Genomic DNA, 24533 nt, shown 5'->3' with positions numbered 1-24533 from the left:
TCATAACTGCAGTTTTATTCTTCTTTTCAAAGCAAGCATAAAACACATTGAACTAGTCTGGGAGTGAAGCATCACTGCCATTCATGATGTTAAGTTTTGCTTTATAGGAAGTAATGGCCTGCAAACCCTGCCAGAGTTGATGTACATCTGAGTTCCCCTCCAACCCCATTTGGAATTGTTCCAAAGCTCTCGCAATAGCCCTCCACAAGTCGCACCTGTTTCTCTTGTAGACCTGGGTTGCCAGACTTAAATGCCACAGATCTAGCCCTCAGCAAACTACAAACCTGCTGGTTCATCCATGGCTTTTGACTTGGGTTTGTACAAGTTCTCATTATAGACACACAATCATCCACACAGGTTTTAATAAAGTCAGTGACAGCTGTGGCATAGTCAGACTCAAAGATGAACGTTCGAATACAGTCCAGTCCACGGATTCAAAGCAGTCCTGTAAGCACTCCTGTGCTTCCCTTGTCCATACCTTTTTGGTCCTGACTCCTGGTGCTGCAGTCTTCAGTCTCTGCATATATTCAGAGAGAAGTAGTACAGCCAGCTGATCGGATTTTCCAAAGTGTGGGCATTGGATAGCACGGTTAGTGCTCTTTGGAGTGGTGTAACAGTGGTCTAGAGTGTTGATTCCTCTGGTGGTGATTTGTTGGTAACAATTATTTAGAGACTTTTTCAAACTGACCTGATTAAAATCCCCAAAATGACGGGAAAGACATCAGAATGTGCTGTTTAATGCCTGTTCATAATCGCTCTAAAACCTGTTTTACCCTGAGGTGGGATGTACACTGTTACCAAGATGATTGCTGAAATCTGCTGTGGCAGATAAAATGGACAACACTTGATTGTGAGAAGTTCCAGGAGCAGTGTACAAGACTTGGACAGAACCACCATATATGAACACCATGAGGAGTTGATCATGAAACATACTCCATCTCCCCCGCCTCTGAAGGATTCAGCAATCCTATCTTGATGGTATACTGTGGACCCAACAAGATGTATCGCTGTTTCCGGAATGGAGGGGGTTACCTAAGATTCCATGAAACAAAAAATGCAACAGATTTTAATGACCCTCTGATACAGCACTCTAGCACAGATCTTAAATTTTATTTACCACAGACTGCATGGTCAGTCTTTGTTGCATCCTTAAACGAACTTTTACACCACCACGGCGTCCTCTCTTCCGCTTTTTTATAGTGGATCCGCACCAGCTATCAGAGTCCACTTGAGTACTGTCGGTTTTGCATTCATCTTGAGAAGACTAAAATATAAAAATAAAGATGTAATTACCAAAGCTTTTAAGGCACTGGTCAAGCCTCATTATTGAGTATTGCGATCAGTTTTGGACCCCTCATCTAAAAAACAAGATGTGCTGGGATTGGAAAGGGTCCAAAGGAGGTTCACAAAACTGATTCCAAAAATGAAAGGGTTAACATACCAGTAGCTTTTGTTGGCTCTAGGCCTGTTTCTTGCTGAAGTTTAAGAGGATTGGGGGAAATGTCGTTGAAACCTATTGAATATAGTATTGAAATCTATTGAATATGCAAAGGCCTAGATAAAGTGACTGTTTTCTCATCGACAGGGAGTTGAGGATCAGAGGGCACAGAATAGAGGGATGTCCATTTAGAACACAGAGAGGAGTTCCCAACCTGGGGTTCATAGACCCCTCAGTTAATGGTAAGGGTCCATGGCATAAAAAAAGTTTGGAGCCTCTGGATGAGGAGTAATTTCTTCAGCCAGAGGATGGTGAATCTGTGGAATTCACCGCTACAGACGGCTGTGAAGGCCAAGTCACTGAGTATACTTAAGCAGAGATTGATTAAGTTAGGGGAGAATGCAGGAGAATGACGTTGACAGGGAAATGGATCAGCCATGATCAAATGGTGAAGCAGACTGAATAGCCTAATTCAGCTCCCATGTCTTATGGTCTATGTAACTATCTCAGCTTCAACTCTTCCCTCTCCCCCAATATCAGAAACAGTCAGTACATTTCCTTTCCAAAGGGCAAGTTATAGGAAAACATGAATATACAGATATACAACCGATTCTACAGATATTAGAAATCCTAAGCAACACAGAATATGCAGGAGCAACTCAGCAGGTCAGACAGCATCTACAAAGGGAAATGGAAAGTCACCATTTTGGGCAAGACCCTTCATCAGGACTGGAAACGAAAGGGGTAGAAGCCAGGATAAAAAGATAGGGAGGGAGGGAGGGAGGAAGGAGCAAAACTTAGCAGAAAATAGCTGAAGCAGAAGAGAGGGGGACGGGGATGAAAGGGAATGATGTAAGTAGGCAGGAGGTGATAGGTGGAAGAGGTAAAGGGCTGAAGATACGACAGGAGAGTAAACCATGGAATAAAGGAAGGAGGTGGGGAAAGAGGAAAGTGATAGGCAGGTCAAAAGGGCAACGGTGTGAGAGGGTCATCAAAATAAGAGAAAGCAAAGGGGAGGGCCAGGAACAAGGAAAACAGAGAAAGTAGTTAAAGGAAATTAGAGAAATCAAATTTGATGCTGTTAGGTTGGAAACTACAAAGATGGAATATGAGATGTTGCTCCTTTGACCTGCATTTGGTCAGTACAAGCAGCCATGATCAGACATATCAATGTTAGAATGAGAAGTGAAACTGAAATGTGTGGCCACCAGAAGATCCTGGCTTCTGTGCCAGATAGAACAAAGGTGCAATATCTCATATTACGTTTTCCCCCAAACAGCAACTGTCCATTTCCTTACACATATGGGGGACTGTTGTCAAGGGTAAATGGAGTACCTCAACTCCATTTGTTAAATGCAGATTTTCCCAGTGGCCATTTAAATTTGACTCCCATTTAAGTTTCAACATGTTGGTCCATATAGCCTCTTTTTGTACTACAAAGAGGCCACTCTCAAGATTGAAGAGCAATACCTCATTTTATCTGGATAGCCTCCAACCTGATGGCATGAACATCAATTTCTCCTTCCAGAAAAAACTCCCCTCCTCTTATTCCCCACTCTAGCCTCGTACCTCTTCTCACCTGTCTATCACCTTCCCCTGGTTCCCCTCCACCCCATGGTCCACTATCCTCTTTCAAGATTTCTTCCACTCCAACTCTCTACCTTTCCCACACACCTGGTTTCCACCTATCACCTTCCAGATATCCACCTTCCACTACCCCAACCTTCTTATTCTGACACATTCCTTTCTAGTCCTGAAGGAGGGTCTCAGCCCAAAATGTTGACAGTTCATTAACTTCCACAGATGCTGCCTGACCTGCTAAGTTTCCCCAGCATACTTTTTAGTTGCTTTCTTTTGAAGTTACCTCAGTACTTTGATAGCTTTCCTCCTTCCCAGAATCCCCACACCCTCTATGCCTGGAATCCCACTAATATCAAACAGGTTGACACGAGGAAATCTGCAGATGCTGGAAATTCAAGCAACACACACAAAATGCTGGTGGAACACAGCAGGCCTGGCAGCATCTATAAGGAGAAGCACTGTCGACGTTTTGGGCCAAGACCCTTTGTCAGGACTAACTGAAAGGAAAGATAGTAAGAGATTTGAAGGTAGCAGGGGGAGGGGAAAATGCGAAATGATAGGAGAAGACCGGAGGGGGTGGGGTGAAGCTGAGAGCTGGAAAGGTGATAGGCAAAAGGGATACAGAGCTGGAGAAGGGAGAGGATCATTGGAAGGGAGGCCTAGGGAGAAAGAAAGGGGGAGGGGAACACCAGAGGGAGATGGAGAACAGGCAGAGTGATGGGCAGAAAGAGAGAAAAAAAGGAAGGGGGAAAAAAAACTAAATATATCAGGGATGGGGTAAGAAGGGGAGGAGGGGCATTAACAGAAGTTAGAGAAGTCAACGTTCATGCCATCAGGTTGGAGGCTACCCAGCCGGTATACAAGGTGTTGTTCCTCCAATCTGAGTGTGGCTTCATCTTGCCAATAGAGGAGGCCATGGTGGAATTGAAATGTGTGGCCACTGGGAGATTCTGCTTTCTCTGGCAGACAGAGCGTAGGTGTTCAGCGAAACGGTCTCCCAGTCTGCGTCAGGTCTCACCAATATATAAAAGGCCACACCGGGAGCACCGGACACAGTATACCACACCAGCCGACTCACAGGTGAAGTGTCGCCTCACCTGGAAGGACTGTCTGGGGCCCTGCAGGGCCCTGCTGGTGAGGGGGGAAGTGTAAGGGCAGGTATAGCACTTGTTCCGCTTACAAGGTAAGTGCCAGGAGGAGCTCAGTGGGAAGGGATGGGGGGGGGGGGGGGGGGGGGAGGAGAGAAAATGAACGGACAAGGGAGTTGCGTAGGGAGCGATCCCTGCGGAAAGCGGGGGGGGGGGGGGGGGAGGGAAAGAAGTGCTTGGTTGTGGGGTCCCTTTGGAGGTGGCGGAAGTTACGGAGTATTACATGTTGGACATGGAGGCTGGTGGGGTGGTAGGTGAGGACAAGGGGAACCTATCCCGAGTGGGGTGGTGGGGGGATGGGGTGAGGGCAGATGTGCGAGAAATGGGAGAGATGCATTTCAGAGCGGAGTTGATGGTGGAAGAAGGGAAACCTCTGTTTAAAAAAGGAAGACATCTCCTTCATCCTGGAATAAAAAGCCTCATCCTGAGAGCAGATGCGGCGGAGGTGGAGGAATTGTGAGAAGGGGATGGCATTTTTGCAAGAGACAGGGTGGGAAGAGGAATAGTCCAGGTAGCTGTGAGAGTCAGTAGGCTTATAGTAGGTATCAGTAGATAAGCCGTCTCCAGAGATGGAGACAGAAAGATCAAGAAAGGGGAGGGAGCTGTCAGAAATGGACCAGGTAAATTTGAGGGCAGGGTGAAAGTTGGAGGCAAAGTTAATTAAGTCAACAAGCTCAGCATGCGTGCAGGAGGCAGCGCCAATGCAGTCGTCAATGTAGCGAAGGAAAAGAGGGGGACAAATACCTGTATAGGCTTGGAACATGGACTGTTCCACAAAACCAACAAAAAGTCAGGCATAACTGGGACCCATGCAGGTGCCCATGGCTACACCTTTGGTTTGGAGGAAGTGGGAGTAGCCAAAGGAAAAATTATTGAGAGTAAGAACTAATTCCGCTAGACAGAGCAGAGTGGTGGTAGAGGGGAATCCCCACTCGGGATAGGGTTGGCACCCAATTCAGAACAGAAAAATATAAGAGGAATAACAAATACAATAAACAGGAGGCAGGCTCTACCATTCATCATAACTATGGCTGATCTTCTATCTCTGTTCCATTTTCTTGAACAGTCCCATAACTGTATCACTTTTAATATTCACCAATCTACCTAATTTTGCATAAACTTGTTGACAGCCTCCACAGCCTCCTGAATATACAATTCCAAAGACTCACCGTTCACCAAAAGACAAGTTACTGCTCACTTCAATCCAAATTGGCCTAACTTTACCCCCTACACTGAGAATATAACCTTTGGTGTTAGGCGCAAGCAGGTGCAAAATTCTTCCTGCATCTTGTCTGTCAAACTGTAAAAACTGTAAAAGTTTCAACAAGAATCCCTTTCAATTATGAACCTCCGAGAGACTACGGGCCCCACATTCACTCAACCTCTTCTTGATCAGCAAACTAGTCATTCCTAGATTTGGCCCAGAAAACTATTCAAATAAAACAACAGTACATTTTAATTTTTCTCCTAAAGTAAACAGATCAAAATTGAGGTACGGTCTTATCTAGGCGCTGTGTATGACTTGCATCACATCTACACTTACTGTATTCCAACAAACCACATACCACTTGATTTCCTAGTCATTTACTACAACTTCATACTGGCATTCAACAACTTGTGCCCAGGGACATCTCAGCCTCCTCTGAACATTAATATCACCAATCTCTTTCTCCATAAAAAACAATGAACACTGTGCAGAAAAATGAACAGTCTCACATCTTTCCCCACAATATGTTGCCTACTCATTCCATTTGTCTTACCCTGTAAAGCTTCTCTATATACAATCCCACCTTGTTTTATATTGTCAGCAAACATGCAAATGTGACATTTGGTCACCTCAACCAAGTTATTCATGCAGATCATGAAATGCTGAGCCCATGCATTAATCCTGGCTATATCCCACTGATCAGAGCCTACAGAGAATGATCCATTTACTCTCATTGATGCTTTATGTCTGATTATGAATTCTCAACCCACCTTAGTACATCACCACAAACACTGTGCTTTTTGACCATCCTCTTCTGTCCAACCTGAAAGGAAGCTTTCTGAAAATTTATATATATTATATTCCACATGCTCCCTCTTAGTCAAAGAAACATGTCTAAACTTTTACCGTTTCAGCTGGACCTGATGCATTTTGCACACTTGTTGCCATGTCTGTTTTTGAATCTGGTTCCATTGAGTCAGATCCTTCCATCTCATGTACCGTTTCCTTCAGTAAATCTTCTTGATCAGCTTCATTCTCTGATTCGCTAATGCAGAGCCCCTCAACCACACCTCCTTCATCAAGTTCCACATCGCTTTCAACAACTGTAATTGCTTCTTGTGAATCTTCCTTTTTTTCTTCAGATTTAATTTCCAGTTCACTATCTCCCTCAGAGTTATCCTTCTTGATTGCTTTTGAAGGTGAACCCTCTGAGGTTGCCTGCTCTCCTTTATCTCCATCAGCTTTTGGAGAGCTCCTAGATTTGCTTGGTACTTTCTTCTTAAAAGGACTGCGGGAATGTCGTCTTCTTCTGGGAGCGAAGCAAATAATATAAAATAATAAGATTTAGCTCTGGTAATTGAATCAAGTCAATGGCAGACAATCTATGGGCTAAAATAAACTGGCCCCAAACTCACATTTGTCACAGTTTTTATAACATATGGAAATCTGTACTTGATCCAAGATATTCTGGATATGGAGGGGGGAGAATAGGTTAAACACTAAACCAAAAGAATATATTTGGTAGGAGAAAAGTTCAGATCATTCTCATAACTTTTCATTTGGTTGCCAGTTTGTTCTTAAATTCAGATGCTCCATCTGACTTGCCTTCCCTTTTATGGATCTCTCTTTTCCAGATTTCACCCTCAACTTTTGCTACTTAGACTGAAATAATGAATTGTTTTCTTTGTCTGTTCTAATAAAGGGTCCTTAACCTGAAACTTCAACTAGCTTCTTTCTCTTTACCCACACTACAGACACTGCTTGCCAGCCTGAGTTCCTGGACTCTTATTTCCTTGGCAAACTTGGCTTGCCCCTGTTGCTTGTGTCCAACACATCCTTCTTAGAGCTTCCCTGCAACTTAAAACCATTGTGTTTTCTGTCCCAATTCTGATAGTATTCATCTTGAATCACTAACCAAAGATCTTGCCTCATCTGTTAAGCTTCCAGCATTTTCTTCTAATTTCTGTTCTTTATGCACTTGCAGATCCCTTAATATGATCAAGTCTTAATAACCTCGTCAGTTAAGGAACTACAAGAGATAGACCATGCTGGTATTGCCAACTATGTGCATATTCCAAGAATGAATAAATCTGAAGATATACTGCCTAAGGGGTATTACTTTTCATGAAGTGTATCTTTAACTGCTTGACCATCTACAAAAATAGGAGCATTCCTTTCTATCTCTCCAAATAACCAAAAGAAAATGGCCAAAGTGACTGTCAAATACATCACCATAAAATACATTAACTTTGAGCCCATTTACCTATCTGGTTTATCCTGGTCCTTCAACACTTCTTGAACCTTAATGCTTGGTTTCTGGAATTAAAAAATGTAAAGATTAGTACAATATCAGGAATACTGTAGAAAACTCTCTAGGTTCAGAAGATATAGGTCATGGCTGTTCAAAGGGTCTCATGTTTCAAATATATACCAAAGTTATACAGTTCACTATAAAGGACTAAGACAATTTACCTCTCAAGCCTTATTACTGCTATTTCTACAATTAGTTTATCACTTTGCTAAAAAGACTCTATATTTTAGTCTATGCCCAACCAGCATAGCAATATATTAGATAAATATTTGAAAACTTCAAATCATTCCTCACGTGTCAATTCCAGGAAACTGAATACTAATTTGTGGAATCTCTCTAGGCAATTTAACCATCACAAACAAAGTATTTCCCCGGTAAATCTATGCTGCACTCTTGAAAAAAAAAACCAAGACATTCTGGCATATTGTTTAGAATAGCTCATAAGACAAGATCTGATCAAACAAGGAGATTTTATGAATCTAGCAGAGTTATAACAAGGAAAATTCTCGTGTTCATTTTCAATTTCATTGATGAGAAAGCAGCTGGTGAAAATAAAATAAGGTAGCTGTTAATGAGGAAACTTCCTTGCCCATGTTTGATCTAAGTGAAGTTAAATATCATGCAATACTCTAAGGGTCCAATGTCAGTATTGGAAAGCAGCAGCAAACTATGCATTTATTTTAGAGAACCAGTACAGAGTAGGCCCTGCTGCTGCAGAAACCTCTGACAACCCGAATTAGTCTTACCCTAATCACAGCATATTTTACAAATTTACAATGACCAATTAACTAACCAAGAAGGTCTTTGAACTACGGGAGGAAACCTGAGCACCCAGAGAAAGCCCAAGCATTCCATGGGGAGTACATACAGTAACTCCTTACAGCTGATGCAGTCACTGAACTCTGAACACTGATGCTCCGAATTGTAATAGTGTCGCTCTAACCACTGTGCTACTATGATGCTCGAGGCATGATTGGGGATTTTGAAGTTAGAGACTGCAGAAAGAGACCACCAGGAAAATCAAATCAATGATCTGATGTTCAATTGCAGGGTCATGGTCCAGAGTGAGAGTGGATAGCAAGAAAGTTGGTTAATTCAGGTTTTCAAGGTAGAAGTGAATCTGCCTTACACAGGCTGGAGCAGATTCTCACAGCATCATATCTGTAAGCAAATTTATGGAGAACAATTGGGTTGGTCTTTATGTAACAGAATGCTGCATCAAGAGGCAGCAAAAAAAACAGAAAGAGGAAGAGACCCAGGTATGCTGGGAAACATGAAACCAGATAACAGTTCAACTATATGACAAACTCTAGGCCAATGTAAACATGTTTCCTTTCCATGCACCTTCAAGCATTCTTTAATGTTTTCCAGTTCTGATATTACCAATCTTTATTATGAACTCCCACTCCGCTAAGATGCCAACAGATTAACTGAATATTCTTATAATTTTAGACTTTCTGCAGTCATAGATTATAATGAATGAAAACAGCTCTAAACCTTTCCTATGCATGTACCTGCCCAGGCTTCTAAATGTCGATTAGATGCCCCATCACTACCACTTTCATCTGTAGTACCTTACTTTTGAAAAAGTCACAATGCCAAATGTTTAGAAATAATCACTTGAAGAAACAACATGCTACCATGTAACAGCTTTCACCAACTTAGGAAGCCACAGAGAACTTCATGGACAATTATTTAATTTTAAATATTTCCAGTTGTCAGAGAATTACAATTAGGGTACTCCTTACCTTCAGTACAAGAGTTCTGTATTTCTGAGATGCATCCACTGTTATCTTCCTACCTCGAAATATTAGAGGTTTTTTCTTGTGGCATTTAACCATTTCTAACATACATTTTCTTGACTCCATTTCCAGAAAGGCCTGTTGGTTACAGCATTAATACAAGGAGATAGTCAACGTGAAATTGATCATAACATTCTTTTCACAATCCACAATAGAGTAACAATATACCATATATCCCTGGACCCAATGGTTCAACTACTGACAAATTCTTTTTCCCTTGCTCCTCCTCTGGTCATTTAACTTTTTGTACATGGACATTATAAACATTACAGTAAATTGTTACAGCAGGTATAGCAAATAATTAATTGCAACCCTTGCCTTCTTTAAACACCAAAAATACTTTTAATGATACCTGGCTCCTGAGTCTCATCACAATGTAATTAAGTACTTTCCCAAAGCTGGTGCCCATTTTCACAACATCAGCATCCGAGTACCCAGAGGGAGGAAGGTTCTGGAGAAGCGCCACCCTGCCACCACTTTCTTGTTTTTGTTTCTGGAAAGAAGAGCAATTTTAAAGAAAGAGCCGCTTAAATGCCAAATTTTCAATTTTAAAATCATTTTTCTTTTTTTCTTTTTAAATCTTTTTATTGATTTTTAGAACATAACATAAGTAAAATATAGTACAAAAAAAAACATTTGAGAGTACACAATAGATTCATTAATAATCAATTATATATTATCAATGTAAAAAGTCTCCCAAACTTATAATATTAATATGAAGAATTTAAGACAAAAAGCACAAAAAAAAACCCCCAAAAAGAAGAAGAAAAAAAAACAATATATAAAAAAAAAAAACCTAACATGGGCAATTGTATAATGTTAAGTACACACAGCAGTGCCAATGACTCCGAACCTCCATTTATACAATTCAGGATGGTAGCAATAAGGTTCAGGATCAGACCATTTAACTCACATGAAAATGTTGAATAAATGGTCTCCAAGTTTCCTCAAATTTAGCTGAGGAGTTAAAGACCACACTTCTAATTTTTTCTAAACTCAAACAGGAAATGGTTTGAGAGAGCCACTGAAATACAGTTGGAGGATTAATTTCTTTCCAGTTCAATAAAATAGATCTTCTAGCCAATAGTGTAGCAAATGCAATCATTCGCTGAGAAGAAGCAGATAAACACATATTATCTATCATAGGTAGACCAAAAATTGCAGTAAAAGGATGTGGTTGAAGATTAATATTTAAAACTCTTGAAATGATATTAAAAATATCCTTCCAATAGCTTTGTAAACAAGGACAAGACCAAAACATATGAGTCAATGTAGCAATATCAGAATGACATCTATCACAGGTTGGATTAACATAAGAATAAAATCGAGCAATTTTATTTTTAGACATATGGGCTCTATGTACAACCTTGAATTGTATTAGAGCATGTTTAGCACAAATAGAGGATGAGTTTACCAATAATAAAAAATTTTCCCATTGCTCAGTAGATATAGGGCAATGCAATTCTTCCTGCCATTCCTTCTTAATTTTTTCTGATATATCCGGCTGTATCTTCATAATCATATTGTAAATGATAGCTACTAAACCCTTTTGATAAGGATTAAGAGTTAGAATTCTCTCTGTAATGTCCAGTGGACATTCTTTCGAAAAAGACTTTAATTCATTATATAAAAAATTTCTAATTTGTAAGTATCTAAAAAAATGGGTTTTAGGTAAATTGTATTTGTTAGATAGCTGTTCAAAGGACATAATGTTATCATCCAAATACAGGTCACGAAAACATTTTATACCTTTTGTTTTCCATAGGAAAAAAGCCTGATCTATAAATGATGGCCGAAAGAAATAATTAGATATTATAGGACTTGACAGTATAAACTTATTCAAGCCAAAAGATTTACGAAATTGAAACCAGATTCGTAATGTATACTTAACTATGGGATTAGTTATCTGTTTATTAATTTTGAGTAACGAAAAAGGAAGTGAAGATCCTAAGATTGAGATCAATGAGAAATCTTGCACAGATTTACATTCCAAATTTACCCATTGTGGGCCAGCTACTGTAGTCAATTCTTGTGTCCAAAATATCAAATACCGTATATTAACTGCCCAGTAGTAAAATCTTAGGTTTGGTAAAGCCAAGCCGCCCTCTTTCTTTGACTTCTGTAAATATTTTTTACCTAATCTAGGATTTTTGTTCTGCCACAAATAGGAAGATATTTTAGAGTCAACCATATCAAAAAAAGATTTAGGAATAAAAATTGGTAATGCTTGAAATAAATATAGAAATTTAGGTAATATCATCATCTTAATGGCATTAATTCTGCCTACCAAAGACAAAGAAAGTGGGGACCATCTATTAGCAAGTTGCTTAATTTGGTCTATTAAGGGGAAAAAATTAGTTTTAAACAAATCTTTATGTTTTTTAGTAATTTTAATACCTAAATAGGTAAAATAATCTGTAACGATTCTATATGGTACATGATTATAAATTGGAATATACATATTTAATGGAAAAAGTTCACTCTTATTAAAATTCAATTTATAACCAGAAAAATTACTAAATTGAGCAAGTAAAGAAGAAATAGCAGGAATAGATTTTTCAGGATCAGATATATATAATAATAAATCGTCCGCATATAATGATACCTTATACATCGCCTCTCCACGGGTAATGCCTAAAATATTGGGTGATTCACGAATAGCTATAGCCAAAGGTTCTAAAGCAATATCAAATAATAAAGGGCTCAAAGGACAACCTTGTCTTGTACCGCGAAATAATTGAAAGAAAGGGGATTTTTGATTATTGGTAAAAACCGAAGCTAAAGGTTTATGATATATTAACTTAATCCATGATATAAATTTTGATCCAAAATTGAAATGTTGCAATGTATTGAATAAATATGACCATTCGACTCTATCAAATGCTTTTTCGGCATCCAAAGAGATAATACATTCAGGGATTTTAGATGTAGAGGTATAAGCAATATTAATTAATTTTCTAATGTTAAAAGATGAATAGCGATTTTTAATAAATCCGGTCTGATCCTCAGAAATAATCCGAGGTAATATATTTTCTAATCTAATAGCTAAAATTTTACTAAAAATCTTAAAATCCGTATTCAGCAAAGATATAGGACGATAGGATGCACATTCAGTCGGGTCTTTGTCTTTTTTAAGAATTAAAGAAATAGAAGCTTCATAAAAAGATTGTGGTAATTTACCTATACTTAATGCATCTTTAAAAATTTTACAAAGCCAAGGAGAAAGTATAGAAGAAAAGGATTTAAAAAATTCTGCGGAAAAACCATCTGGACCTGAAGCTTTACCCGAGTTCATTGAAAAAATAGCCTTTTCTATTTCAGACTCGGTAATAGGTGTATCCAAAAATACGTTATCTTCAACAGTTACTTTTGGAATATTCAATTTCCCTAAAAATTCATTCATAATAGAAGAGTCCTTAGTACATTCTGATTGATATAAAGAATTATAAAAATCTTGAAAGGCTTTATTTATCTCTTTATGGTCAATCGTCAAAGTACCATCTTGTTTACGAATCCTAGTAATTTGTCGCTTATCTGAAGCAATTTTCAATTGATTAGCTAGTAGTTTACCTGACTTATCTCCATATGTATAAAATTGAGCCTTCGATTTAATTAACTGACTTTCAATCGAGGAGGTTAATAGTAAACTATGTTCCATTTGGAGTTCCACTCTTTCTTTATAAAGTTCTTTACTAGGAGTTGATGAGTAGATCTTATCAATTGCCTTAATTTTATCAACTAATGTTGATATTTTGGAATTAGTTCGTTTCCTAACTCCAGCAGAATATGAAATAATCTGTCCACGAATATATGCCTTAAAAGTATCCCATAAAATTCCACTAGAGATCTCTGCTGTAGAATTTATTGAGAAAAACAAATCAATTTGCTGTTTAATAAAGCTAATAAAGTCAGAGTCCTGCAAAAGAACAGGATTAAGCCTCCAACTTTTCGTACTAATATATGAATCCGTCACCTTAATAGATAACTTCAAAGGTGCATGATCAGATATGGTAATTGAGTCATATTTACAATCCATGACATCTGTAAGTAAATGCTGATCAATGAAAAAGTAATCAATTCTTGAATAACTATGATAGACATGGGAAAAATATGAAAACTCTTTGTCATTAGGGTGTAAAAAACGCCAAATCTCACAAATAGCTGAATCAACCATAAAGGAATTAATAAGAGAAGCCGATTTGTTCGGCAAAATTTGAATGGGCTTGGACCTATCCAACACAGGGTTTAAACAACAATTAAAATCTCCGCCCATTATCAATCTATATTGATTCAAATTGGGAAAGGATGTAAATAAACATTTAAAAAATTCAGGACAATCAGTATTTGGAGCATAAACATTAACTAGAAGAACTTTTTGATTACAAAGTAAACCAGTAATAAGCAAAAATCTACCGTGCGGATCTGAAATTGTTTCATGATGTATAAAAGCAGTAGATGAGTCTATAAAAATAGACACACCTCTCACTTTAGCTTGCACATTTGAGTGGTATTGTTGGCCCTTCCAGAACCTAAACAAGCGCTGACTATCCATCTTCCTTACATGAGTCTCTTGTATAAAGATAACATTAGCATTCATTCTATGGAATACATTGAATACTTTTTTCCGTTTGATCGGATGATTTAAACCATTAGTATTCCAAGAAACGAAATTAATAGTCTTAACCATCATGACAGTATATATTATAGTTAATACATAAGTTCGAAAGAAAAGTGAACTCATGAACCCGGAAGAAGGAAGTAAGTTCAAAAGGAAACCGGAAGTCATAGCACTGCAGCCATTTTTGTAGTTTCATATGCGCCCAAAAAATAAAACTAAGCAAAAAGCAAGCAAAAAACAAAAAAAGTAAGAAAAATCCCCCTCCCACCACCCTTGAAACCCCAAGAAAAAAGCCAAAAAAGGCAAGCGAGCAAGCTAATACTAAAACTACCCCCATGTCTCAAGACGGCAACTCGAACGTAATAGAGTTAAGAAAATACACACAACCCACATTATAAAAAGGGTAATACTACAAAAGTTAAAATATAAAATTAGTGTTATAAATGTATATAAACAAAAAAGTTAAAAGAAAAGAATTAAAACAATAAATAAAAGTTTCAAACTTTCAAATACATCAAAACAGTTATGACGCTCCAAACACTGGAGTCAGTCGGGAAGAAGAAACGCCATTTTTTTTTTCTCTCTCTCAGTTTTAATATTCAGATGTTAAAAGTATAAAGGAAAGCGTATATCGTTTTTTATTTTAAAAAAAAAGAAAAACAAAAGAGAAACCCTAATCGGTCATTTTCAACGCAAATAGATTAATAATATGAAAAACTATAAAATCGGCATAAACCTAGCAGAGAAAAAAAGCTTTAATCGTATATAAAAAGTATATGCAAGCCATATAAAAAAAAGGACCCATATATCAAACCATAATAGATCCAAATTTATAGGCTAAATTACACTGATCAGCCCAATAGAATGTCATTGATCCAGGAAACCTTGAGCATCCGCAGGCGATTTAAACAGCCGAACAGTTCCATCATCCAGGGCGACTCTCAGATGTGCTGGGAATAACAGCGCTTGCTTGTAGCCTTTCTGGTGGAAATTCGACATAACCGATCTGAAAGCCAGCCTAGCCCGTAATACTTCTGGGCTATAGTCTTCCAAGATACGAAACTTGAAATTTTGATGGATAATCATACCTTTTTTACGAGCCAGACGGATCAAGCGATCTTTGATATGAGGATAGTGAATCCTCAAAATTATGTGCCGCGGTTTCGAAGTTGAACTTGCATAAAATCTTGTTACCCGATGTGCTCGATCGATTATTGGGGAGGGATCCAGGACCTCTTTGCCCAGGACATCCACTAGAAATTTAGAGAAGAAAACGGTAAGATCACCGCTTTCAAATCCTTCCGGGATCCCAATTAACCGGAGATTTTGCCTTCGAGAGCTATTTTCCAAATCCGTAATTTTAACTTTATAACGATCCATCTGTTGAGAAGTCGAGGTTTGCTCTTCTTGTATCTTTTCAATCATACGATCTTTCTTACGAGCGGCTTCTTCAAGAGCCAAAATGCTTGCCTGTTGTTTTTGTGATTCCAGTGAAAGTTCCAAAAACTTTTCTTCGAGTGATTTCAAACGATCGTCATACTTCGAAAGCCTTAGGAATAATTTTTCCTGCATCTCTTCAAATTTAGTTTCCACAATCTTCGCAACTGCTTCTAAAGGTACCAAGTCTTTCGACTGTTTCGATTCTTTTGCTTTAGACATTTCAGCAAGTTGAGAATAATTCAAATAGTTTAGAAAGAAGAATTCAGTATATTTAACCCCTTTAGAATAAGTTTAAGGGGTGTTTATAGGCTAAAAAAACGTAAAAGTTTTGGAGCAAAGCCTAAGTGCGGTTTACTCCATGAGCGCCATCTTGAGAATCCTAAAATCATTTTTCTAATGAAGTCACACAGGGTAGAACTTTCTCCCCAAATATATTACTCCAATGGCTTCTAACCCTTCTGAAGCCAAAAGGCTGAGGCTCAGATGCAGACCCACGTTACAACTGGTAGTCAGAAGAGGCAGCAGAAGAAACACCAACAGCAAAACTTAATATTTTTAAAAAAGACTCAAATGCAGAAAACAATAACTGAAACATTCACCGATAGTCCATTTCAATTACCTTCAAATCAATCTCTTTGTATTTGAGAGATATATCCACTCGAACCTTCTTGCCATAAAGAATTGCTGGATTCATACTGTAATAGGCGACTGCTGCTTGAGCTTGTCCACTTGTGGTCATTTGTACAAACCCCTAAGTTTGAGTTTAAACAAAAAATGCTTGTGACCATCACAAATGTCAAGCTATAGCTCTCATTATCAATAATTATAAATTATTGAAAATAGTGGTGGGTACTGAAGAAGAAGAAGAAAGCCCTTAACTCCGAGTGGAGTCATTGGGATGCCATCACGACGGCGTTTTTTAAGCAGGCTTTCTTACTTTTACGAGGCTGAGCTGCTAGCTCGAAGCTCAACCCAGCGTGGATGGAAAGCATGCTACGGAGCCAGCTGGATTCAAACTCAGGAGCCTTCGCTCCAAAGTCCGGCACTGATGCCACTATGCCACCAGCCGGCCAGTGGGTATTGTCTTTTAAAAGCTACATTCTCTAAGTAAAATTTAATTGTATCTTCAAAGCTTCACATGCAATTTACTTTTAGAAAGAGTCAGACTGTTACCGTCACTAAATTACAGACAGACATACTTTATTGATCCCGAGGGAAATTGGGTTTCGTTACAGCCGCACCAACCAAGAATAGTGAAGAAATATAGCAATATAAAAACATAAATAATTAAATAAAAAGTTAATCATGCCAAGTGGAAATAAGTCCAGGACCAGCCTACTGGCACAGGGTGTCTGACACTCTGAGGGAGCAGTTGTAAAGTTTGATGGCTACAGGTAGGAATGACCTCCTATGACGCTCAGTGTTACAAATCGGTGGAATGAGTCTCTGGCTGAATGTACTCATGTGCCTAACCAGTACATTATGGAGTGGATGGGAGTCATTGTCCAAGATGGCATGCAACTTGGACAGCATCCTCTTTTCAGACACCATCGTCAGAGTCCAGTTCCACCCCCACAACATCACTGGCCTTACAAATAAGTTTGTTGATTCTGTTGGTGTCTGCTACCAAACAGCCTAATTTGATATTGCCGAATTCCCTTCACTCACCTCGCTCTTTGTATTTAAAAGCAAATACTTTGCAATAGATCCAAATGGTTGAGCAAGTTTGAGAATGTCTTTCACTTTGCATTTTCCTTTGGGCAATTCTGTTATATGAAGTACTTGGCCAGGTTCATCCACTGCCTTTTGAAAGGAAAGATAATTTAACTGCATGTTTCAACAACCAAGTATTTCATTGAAAAATAAATGGCATTATCATTTCGTGTACTTAACTCTTAAGCTGATCACAAGTGTAATGAATATTATTGTTTTAAATTTATTTAGAATTCAAGAGTAGTGAACTCACAACCCCAGTCAAATCTGAAGCAGCTAACAGGTGGCACTTAAGGAAAAGATGAAATTCAAAAACAATCTAAAAGGTGTGTTAAATAAAACAGGATGAAGGATGGAAATAGCTTGTAAGGAGCAACAAGGATCAAATGGACCAAATAGTTTGTTTCTCAACAGAAAATAGAAAGTAGTAATAATTCAAGCACAAGAGGTAATGTTTTTAACATCCTGAACTAAAGACAAAAATTATGGAACCTTCTTACACATTAATTCACCAGAATACTTTTCAGAAGAGTAAACTATTACCAGAAAGCAGTAACAGTATCAAATTTATTCCATTTCAGCTCAATCTAAAGTGGAATATTTTTTTCAAACCCAGATGAAAGAACTAAATTGAAAATTTAATCAGTGTAATTTTTTCATACTGTAATGAGATGAAAACAAACCATGTTTCGCTTGTTCTGGATTTGACCTTGTCTGTTGCCTGAGAAAACAAAAACACATCATGAGCTCCCAGCAAGTGAATTTCTATTATATTTTATTACACTTGTCTGCTGCACACAGATCAAGTGAAAATACCACAGGACTACAAATACAGGGGAAAAAAAGGCAAATACAATTTATGAGGGATTTATGTATAAAAGAACTCAGCATCTAAAATCTAACTAAATGTCTGTGATCTTGTTTTAACTTATTGTCTACAATGAATTCAAGGATAAGATATAGGCATCAGAGCAACTCCATGTGAAAATGACGCTTATTTAAAGACAATTAAGTAAGTGTTCCAAACTAGAAAATTATGTAAGAAAATGATTTTAGAGAAAAACAATCACTGTGATTTGCAAACAGAAAGGCACACAGGATAATCTTATTCTGACCTCCATGAGGGTCCAGTGCATCCAACTGTCTGATGGCTGCGAGGATTGCAGACGCAGCATCTGGAGCAAGATTGGACTGTCGAGCAGGATTGCTCCTACATTTGACCCAAAGAGAAAGCAAGTTGAGTATTCAAGTACAATCAATATAATAATTAACAATCACAAACCTAACACTTCCAATGTGATAAGCAATACAAATTAAATAAAGTGTGTGTGTGTATGTAGTGTGTGCGTGCACACAAACAGCAAATGAGCATGTGGCAATCTCTGAAGCAGCAAACTTGGGAGTCTAAAATTGTAGAGTCTATCTCTAACATGCTTTAAAAACAATTAAATTCAGTTCTCACTTTTATAAAAATCAAGCTGTGCCCAACCACTAGTTTAGTGAAACAGATCCAACTGTATGCAATTTTACTACATTCTACCCAAAATTCAAAATAAGCACCACTCAGACTTAGCACTCCTTATCCAAATATCACTAAAACAATTTGGACATACCTTGCAGATGGTACACCTTCCGGAACCCATTGAGGGTAACTGGAAATAAAACAAAAATTCATTACATACTTCCAAAAAGCAGTCCCTGAATTGAAACAATGATCACTCAATAACAGTGTAAATGAGAAGAGCTATAATTCCCAACTGCATAATCGCTCATCAATAACACCAGCAAAAGTTACCTTAGTTACTTTCAGGACATATGCACTCAAAAAGCATGTGCACAGAACAAATTTAAGGGAAAAGGGCAAGGAGGAGGTAGCTAACTTGCTTTAGAATTATCTCACTTTGGTTTTACAAATAATTAGGAAAACATGCACAAGAATGAGGAGCAATATTTTTGGAAGAGAATAAAATAAATAAACTAAGTGAGTTGGATGATAATGAAACCCAGGATAGCGACCAATGACTACAACCATATTCTCATTTTCACCTAAAGGAATCTCCACAGAATATTCAAAACTATCAAGGAAGCTGAGTAGGCAAAAATTCACATAAAAACAGGAAATCAACATCTTTAAAATATTTTCTTTCATCTGTTGGTTTCTGGAGACTTTGTGGAAATGCATACTGCTAATCTATTCCTACCCCCTTTATCCTCCTATGATCCAATCCCCTCCAACCGAATTAAATCCATCCAACAGCAGTATTTCCATTCTCTTCATAAATGCCATTCTTTTAAATTAAATAGCTTAATTATGATTGTTTAGCCAACACAAGTGATCAGACTATGCGCCACACTACACTTCTCACATGATGACGTTAACTTAAAGAATCCATGTCACTAATCTATCCAGAGTAAATTTTAAAAACTGCATACATCTCCAACAGCAGCAAGCAACGCCTTTTGTGTGCTGGTTCATTCTTATGCTGGTTCCACTCCTGGAATATGGGGGGGGGGGGGGGGCGGGGGGAGAGAAACAAATTGTATTTAACAAAATCATATGACCATATTTCAGTACAATCAATCATTTTTTGTCAGAACCTGTATTTTAAGCAACAAAATAATTCAATCCAATACAGCAGAAATTAGATATATACTAAAAGGTTCATTCTCGACAACACTGGATGAAATCTTACATGGAATTTAAGCATCAGGATCAAAATCTGTAACGTTAGCTTATAATATACACTGTGTATGATTTAGAGTTTGAAAATCTTTTGATGGTTACATTTCCTTGCTCTGGGCATAAAGTTCATTCACCATATACAAGAGAATATCCTGAATTTGATTTAAAAAAAAACACTGGGACAAATCTTTAACAATAATTTCTGCAACACTGCTCATCTATTTTCCTCACCCTTATTTACACACTCTTATTCTACATAGCTGAGACCAGGAAACTGGAATGATGAATGAAGAACAGCAAAGCTATATTAAGCTGACTGTGTCAAAAGATGAATGCTCCACAAAAACAAATCGAGGAAACAAATGATGGGAAGATGACTTGTCATTGAAAACTTAAATATTCAATGATTATGCATGGTAACATACCTTATCCAATTAGCAGGCCCTGTGACTGAAAAGTGCTAGGGCAATGGCATCAATACAGGGGATGCCAGCAAGCTCAATAAACCGATTAGAAAGGCTGGCTCTGTTACAGGAGTCAAACTGGACACACTGGAGGATGTGGTAGAACAAATGACCCTATGGAAAATCCTGGCAACTCTGGAAAAATTTTCTCACCCTCAGTATGCCACCATGGCTGAACAGAGGTGCAGTTTTAGCGCCAAGACAACAGCGCTGCTCCAAGGAGTGCTATACGAGGTCATTCTTACCCTTGACCATTCAGCTCTATAATGAGTCAACCTATAGCCGGGAAGTGGGGGGGGGGGAGAGCAGTGATGGCTGTTACTGTTCAAGTTAACTTTTTTTTTAATTCTTTCTAGTTTTCTTGTAATATTTATATATCTGTGTGCTTGAATTGCTGTGACACTAACTTCTTTTGGGATCAATAAAGTATATGTGACTGTAAGTAATCTCCAAGTGATTAACCCACTATAACTGTGTTCATAATTGCCAGCTAACCACTCCTGATACATGCCCAAGTCGAATGAGAGCTCAATCTTAATGCACCTACAACCAAATAACTGGATACAAAACTGTCAATTGATTGTTTAATGAATGGCCAGATGTACCAAATCAGATTTGTTTAGGATCAAATTGGCAAACTTAAGAAACTACAGGATCAAAAACAATGTCTCGTCAAAACAAATCTTTCAAACAATGCCTTGCCGGAAAACACTGACACCTCCAAGGCCCGCAAACTTAATGAAGCTTTTAACCCAATTAGAAAATTGTTCAGCTATATTAAGGTATGCTCAGCTAAGTCTGGAGTAAAACCAAAACTGACATAAGTGTTTGATATTATTTTCAATTTGAATTAATACAAACCACATTACTTCAGGTATCTGCAGCAGTAACTAGGCTGTTAAAATGTAATAGAACTTTAGGGAAGCTATGATGAGTGGAACCCAGAGTAAATTTTTAAAAAAATGTTAACATGAATGGGAATAAAGAGCAATTTAAGAGGGTTAATTCAATGATACATATCTTGGAAATATATCGTGTGATAATAAACAAATCAGTAAAGTTTATAGCAGTTCCATGTTGATTTCACAACTTTAGCTCATTCAGACCTAAAATCTCATGCCCACAAAACTTTTACTGCAAACCTTGGCAAGTTTTTTGCACAGGCAAAATGATCAAAGTCATTCTGTTCTTCAAGTAGGAGTAGGAATTTACGTTCTAAACCCAAAGGGATTTTTTCCCGAGTCTTCAAGATCAAATCGTTTTGGTTTAATTGCTCTGACAACAGTCCCAAAATAATCAGCAGAAACTTTGCTCTATCAACTGGTTTGGTTTCCTAAATATTCCCCATGATTAACTTTAATTATTTGCCACTTTTGCATGAATTATCTAGACAAGTTATTCTACTAGTTCAGAGGCCACTTCGTATAATTTGTCAGGTAAGATAAAAGGATGAAATGGTGAAAATAATTAGGAATTTCAAAAGCCACTGACAAATATTTGGACATTAATAGAATGAAGTGCTAAATAGATCAGGCTAGAATATAAACATACACAATTGGGTAATTTATTGAAAAGCACTAAAGGTCTGCAGGGAAAACACCTGTATTTACTTACAATACCTATATAATGAAGGTAATTTGTAATTTGCCTTTAGGCAGAGCAAGCTCATGATGCATGCAGTGGAACCATGGTAATATGGGAATAAATTATACATCTGAATTAGACTTGTCCTTAATTTCTCTATATTTATAATACTCACATTGGTGGTGGTAGAAGAAATAAATATGTTCTGTATCTCCCTCCCCCATGGTCTATCATCAAATTTCACTAATTTCTGCAACCATCCCCACCCCTTTTATAGGTTATAATATATCATAGGTTGACCAAGTTTTCATAACTTAAGTTCAAACATCTTTCAGGTCAAAATGCCCTGTACTCTTTCCACAAAAGATTAACTCTTTTGGAGTTTGTCCCCAATACTGATTGCAGGTAGATTCCATTCTTGAATAACTTAACACTTTGACATCCTCCCACCCCAATGTTTTGCGATAAAGCTATTCACTTCATCTTCAAGATAAAAGGGAAACAAATCAAAAATATTAAGATTTGATCCAGCCGAAGTGTGAAGTTAACATACGTTTTGCAACCCAAAGCCATTCTAACTACGCAGATAAACAAATACAACACTGCACATATTTCTAAAGCTTCACATCACGTTTAAGATGATGAGAAGCATTGATCATGTGGAAAAAGTCAGAAGCTTTTTCCCAGGGCTGAAATGGCTGCCACAAGAGGGCACAGGTTTAAGGTGCTTGGAAGTAGGTACAGAGGAAATGTCAGGGGTAAGTTTTTTTTTTAAAAACGCAGATTGGTGACTGCGTGGAATGGGCTGCTGGCAGCGGTGGTGGAGGCGTATACGATAGGGTCTTTTAAGAGACTTTTGGATAGGTACATGGAGGTTAGAAAAAGCTTAGAGGGCTATGGGTTAGCCCTAGGTAATTTCTAAAGTAAGGACATGTTCGGCACAATTTTGTGGGCCAAAGGGCTTGTATTGTGCTTTAGGTTTTCTATGTTTCTATCTTGCTGTTTACCGAAAACTACTGTAAAACCTACCTGACACCAGTGCCTAGTGCACCAGAAAAATGTGTTTGATTAAATATATTTATAAATCAAACTGAAATTACAAACCTAAAATTAGTTTTTTTTAAAAAAAGCATTTATCAACAAAATAAAAATGAGAATCTCAAAAGCTACTGTAAAGTATTCTGCTTTTGGTGCCATAATTGCTCTTTCTGAGGGTGAACATATGACTTTGAATGGTTAATTTTGCTAAAAAAAAGTTGAAGCATTTCTTTGTGTTCCCACATTGATAAAACACATAATTTAATTGACAAGGGCTTAGCATCAAACATTTAAAAGGTGCCCTATACAACAGCAATTATTACTCTTTTTTTAAAAAAAAGCATTTCTACCAGGTACACTTTCCAATCAATTACAACTTTCTTTTCATTAATTTTCCAACACCTAACTGAACTTGAATACTTAAAAACAATACTTTTAAAAAATATCCTAGGGAATTATGAACTTCCAAATTTCCAATTAAATCCTAATTCTTTAAAATCATTGCCAATTTGTTACATACACAGTATATATTATGTGAAGAACCAGAATTGATATAACCAACGATAATTGTTACCATTTCTATACCGTAGTAATAGAACATGAAAACAGACTGTGCAACATTTTAACAGATTGAATGGGCATTTATTTACAAACAACATGAAGCAAGTTGTCTATTTTACTTGTTTATAAGGTCAGCTTATCAAATTGCATACTCACCCCAAATGCAGCATATTTCATTTTCCAATTGTACTTTATTTTACAAACAGAAAAAATATTTTCTGTTTCAGTCCTCAAAACCGGTGTAATCTGCCATTAAACACTCTACCTTAGTTTCCGCATAGTAAGAGAAAATAACCCTTTATGCCCTTATCTCAAGTCTTTTCCAGCTCTGTTGTTATAATTACAACTGCCAATTTGCAGATGAGGCCTGAAATATTGTTTCAAAAATAACATTTTTGTTGGCAACAGTAGCAGCAACTTGAGATAATTTAATACCACTCAGATGGTAGTGGTAATAAGGACGTAGACCATGTCCTCCAATTCTGAACCAACAACCTCAAACTCAAGGCAGGAGTACCACAATTGAACCAATCAAACACTATGACTGGTCAAACTGAAGATATTCAAACAGCCCTTAATAATGCAATACTTTCCCCTCCTCCCAGAGTAACTGTGGTAATCAACATTAAGGCTGCTGCTTTTCAACCTCCAAACTGCTTACTGTGGAAAGCCTGATTTTAATTCACAACGCAGCGAATGCTGTAACACCTAACACTGAAGTACTGGGGGACATGGACTTGTTATTTATTGCTACTTTAAGCATATTCCTATCCGGACTTCATCCATGACATTTATGGATACATTTCAAAGAGGTAGAGGGCTGGAGACCTTTTAAGTGAACAAACTAGAGACTGAACCTACTTGTGATACCAGCTTTTAAAATTATTCCTCAAATAGATTGAATGCATTGAAATTAGGTCAGAATTTATGATTAATCATAACCAG

The 24533-nt window shown here is 37.6% G+C and overlaps 1 protein-coding gene across 6 annotated transcripts in view; it reads right to left on the bottom strand.

The window, feature by feature from the left end:
- The window catches only part of LOC140739472 (matrin-3-like), a 55622-nt gene that overhangs the window by 14553 nt on the left and 16536 nt on the right, over positions 1 to 24533 (bottom strand). For 5 of the 6 annotated variants that reach the window (XM_073067804.1, XM_073067805.1, XM_073067808.1 and 2 more), the window contains exons 3-13: positions 19692 to 19753; positions 18872 to 18910; positions 18374 to 18468; positions 17942 to 17979; positions 17214 to 17348; positions 16165 to 16296; positions 9840 to 9980; positions 9434 to 9565; positions 7638 to 7690; positions 6281 to 6683; positions 1118 to 1264 (exon numbers count right to left, since the gene is read on the bottom strand). In XM_073067804.1, the coding sequence (XP_072923905.1) occupies positions 1118 to 1264; positions 6281 to 6683; positions 7638 to 7690; positions 9434 to 9565; positions 9840 to 9980; positions 16165 to 16296; positions 17214 to 17348; positions 17942 to 17979; positions 18374 to 18468; positions 18872 to 18910; positions 19692 to 19753 (1377 nt within the window). The remainder of the gene's footprint in view (positions 1 to 1117; positions 1265 to 6280; positions 6684 to 7637; positions 7691 to 9433; positions 9566 to 9839; positions 9981 to 16164; positions 16297 to 17213; positions 17349 to 17941; positions 17980 to 18373; positions 18469 to 18871; positions 18911 to 19691; positions 19754 to 24533) is intronic. The other variant, XM_073067809.1, reaches the window with a different exon arrangement.

Source organism: Hemitrygon akajei, chromosome 15, assembly GCF_048418815.1.
Source record: "Hemitrygon akajei chromosome 15, sHemAka1.3, whole genome shotgun sequence".
NCBI classification, from domain to species: domain Eukaryota; kingdom Metazoa; phylum Chordata; class Chondrichthyes; order Myliobatiformes; family Dasyatidae; genus Hemitrygon; species Hemitrygon akajei.
This window is presented reverse-complemented; position numbering and strand designations above follow the sequence as displayed.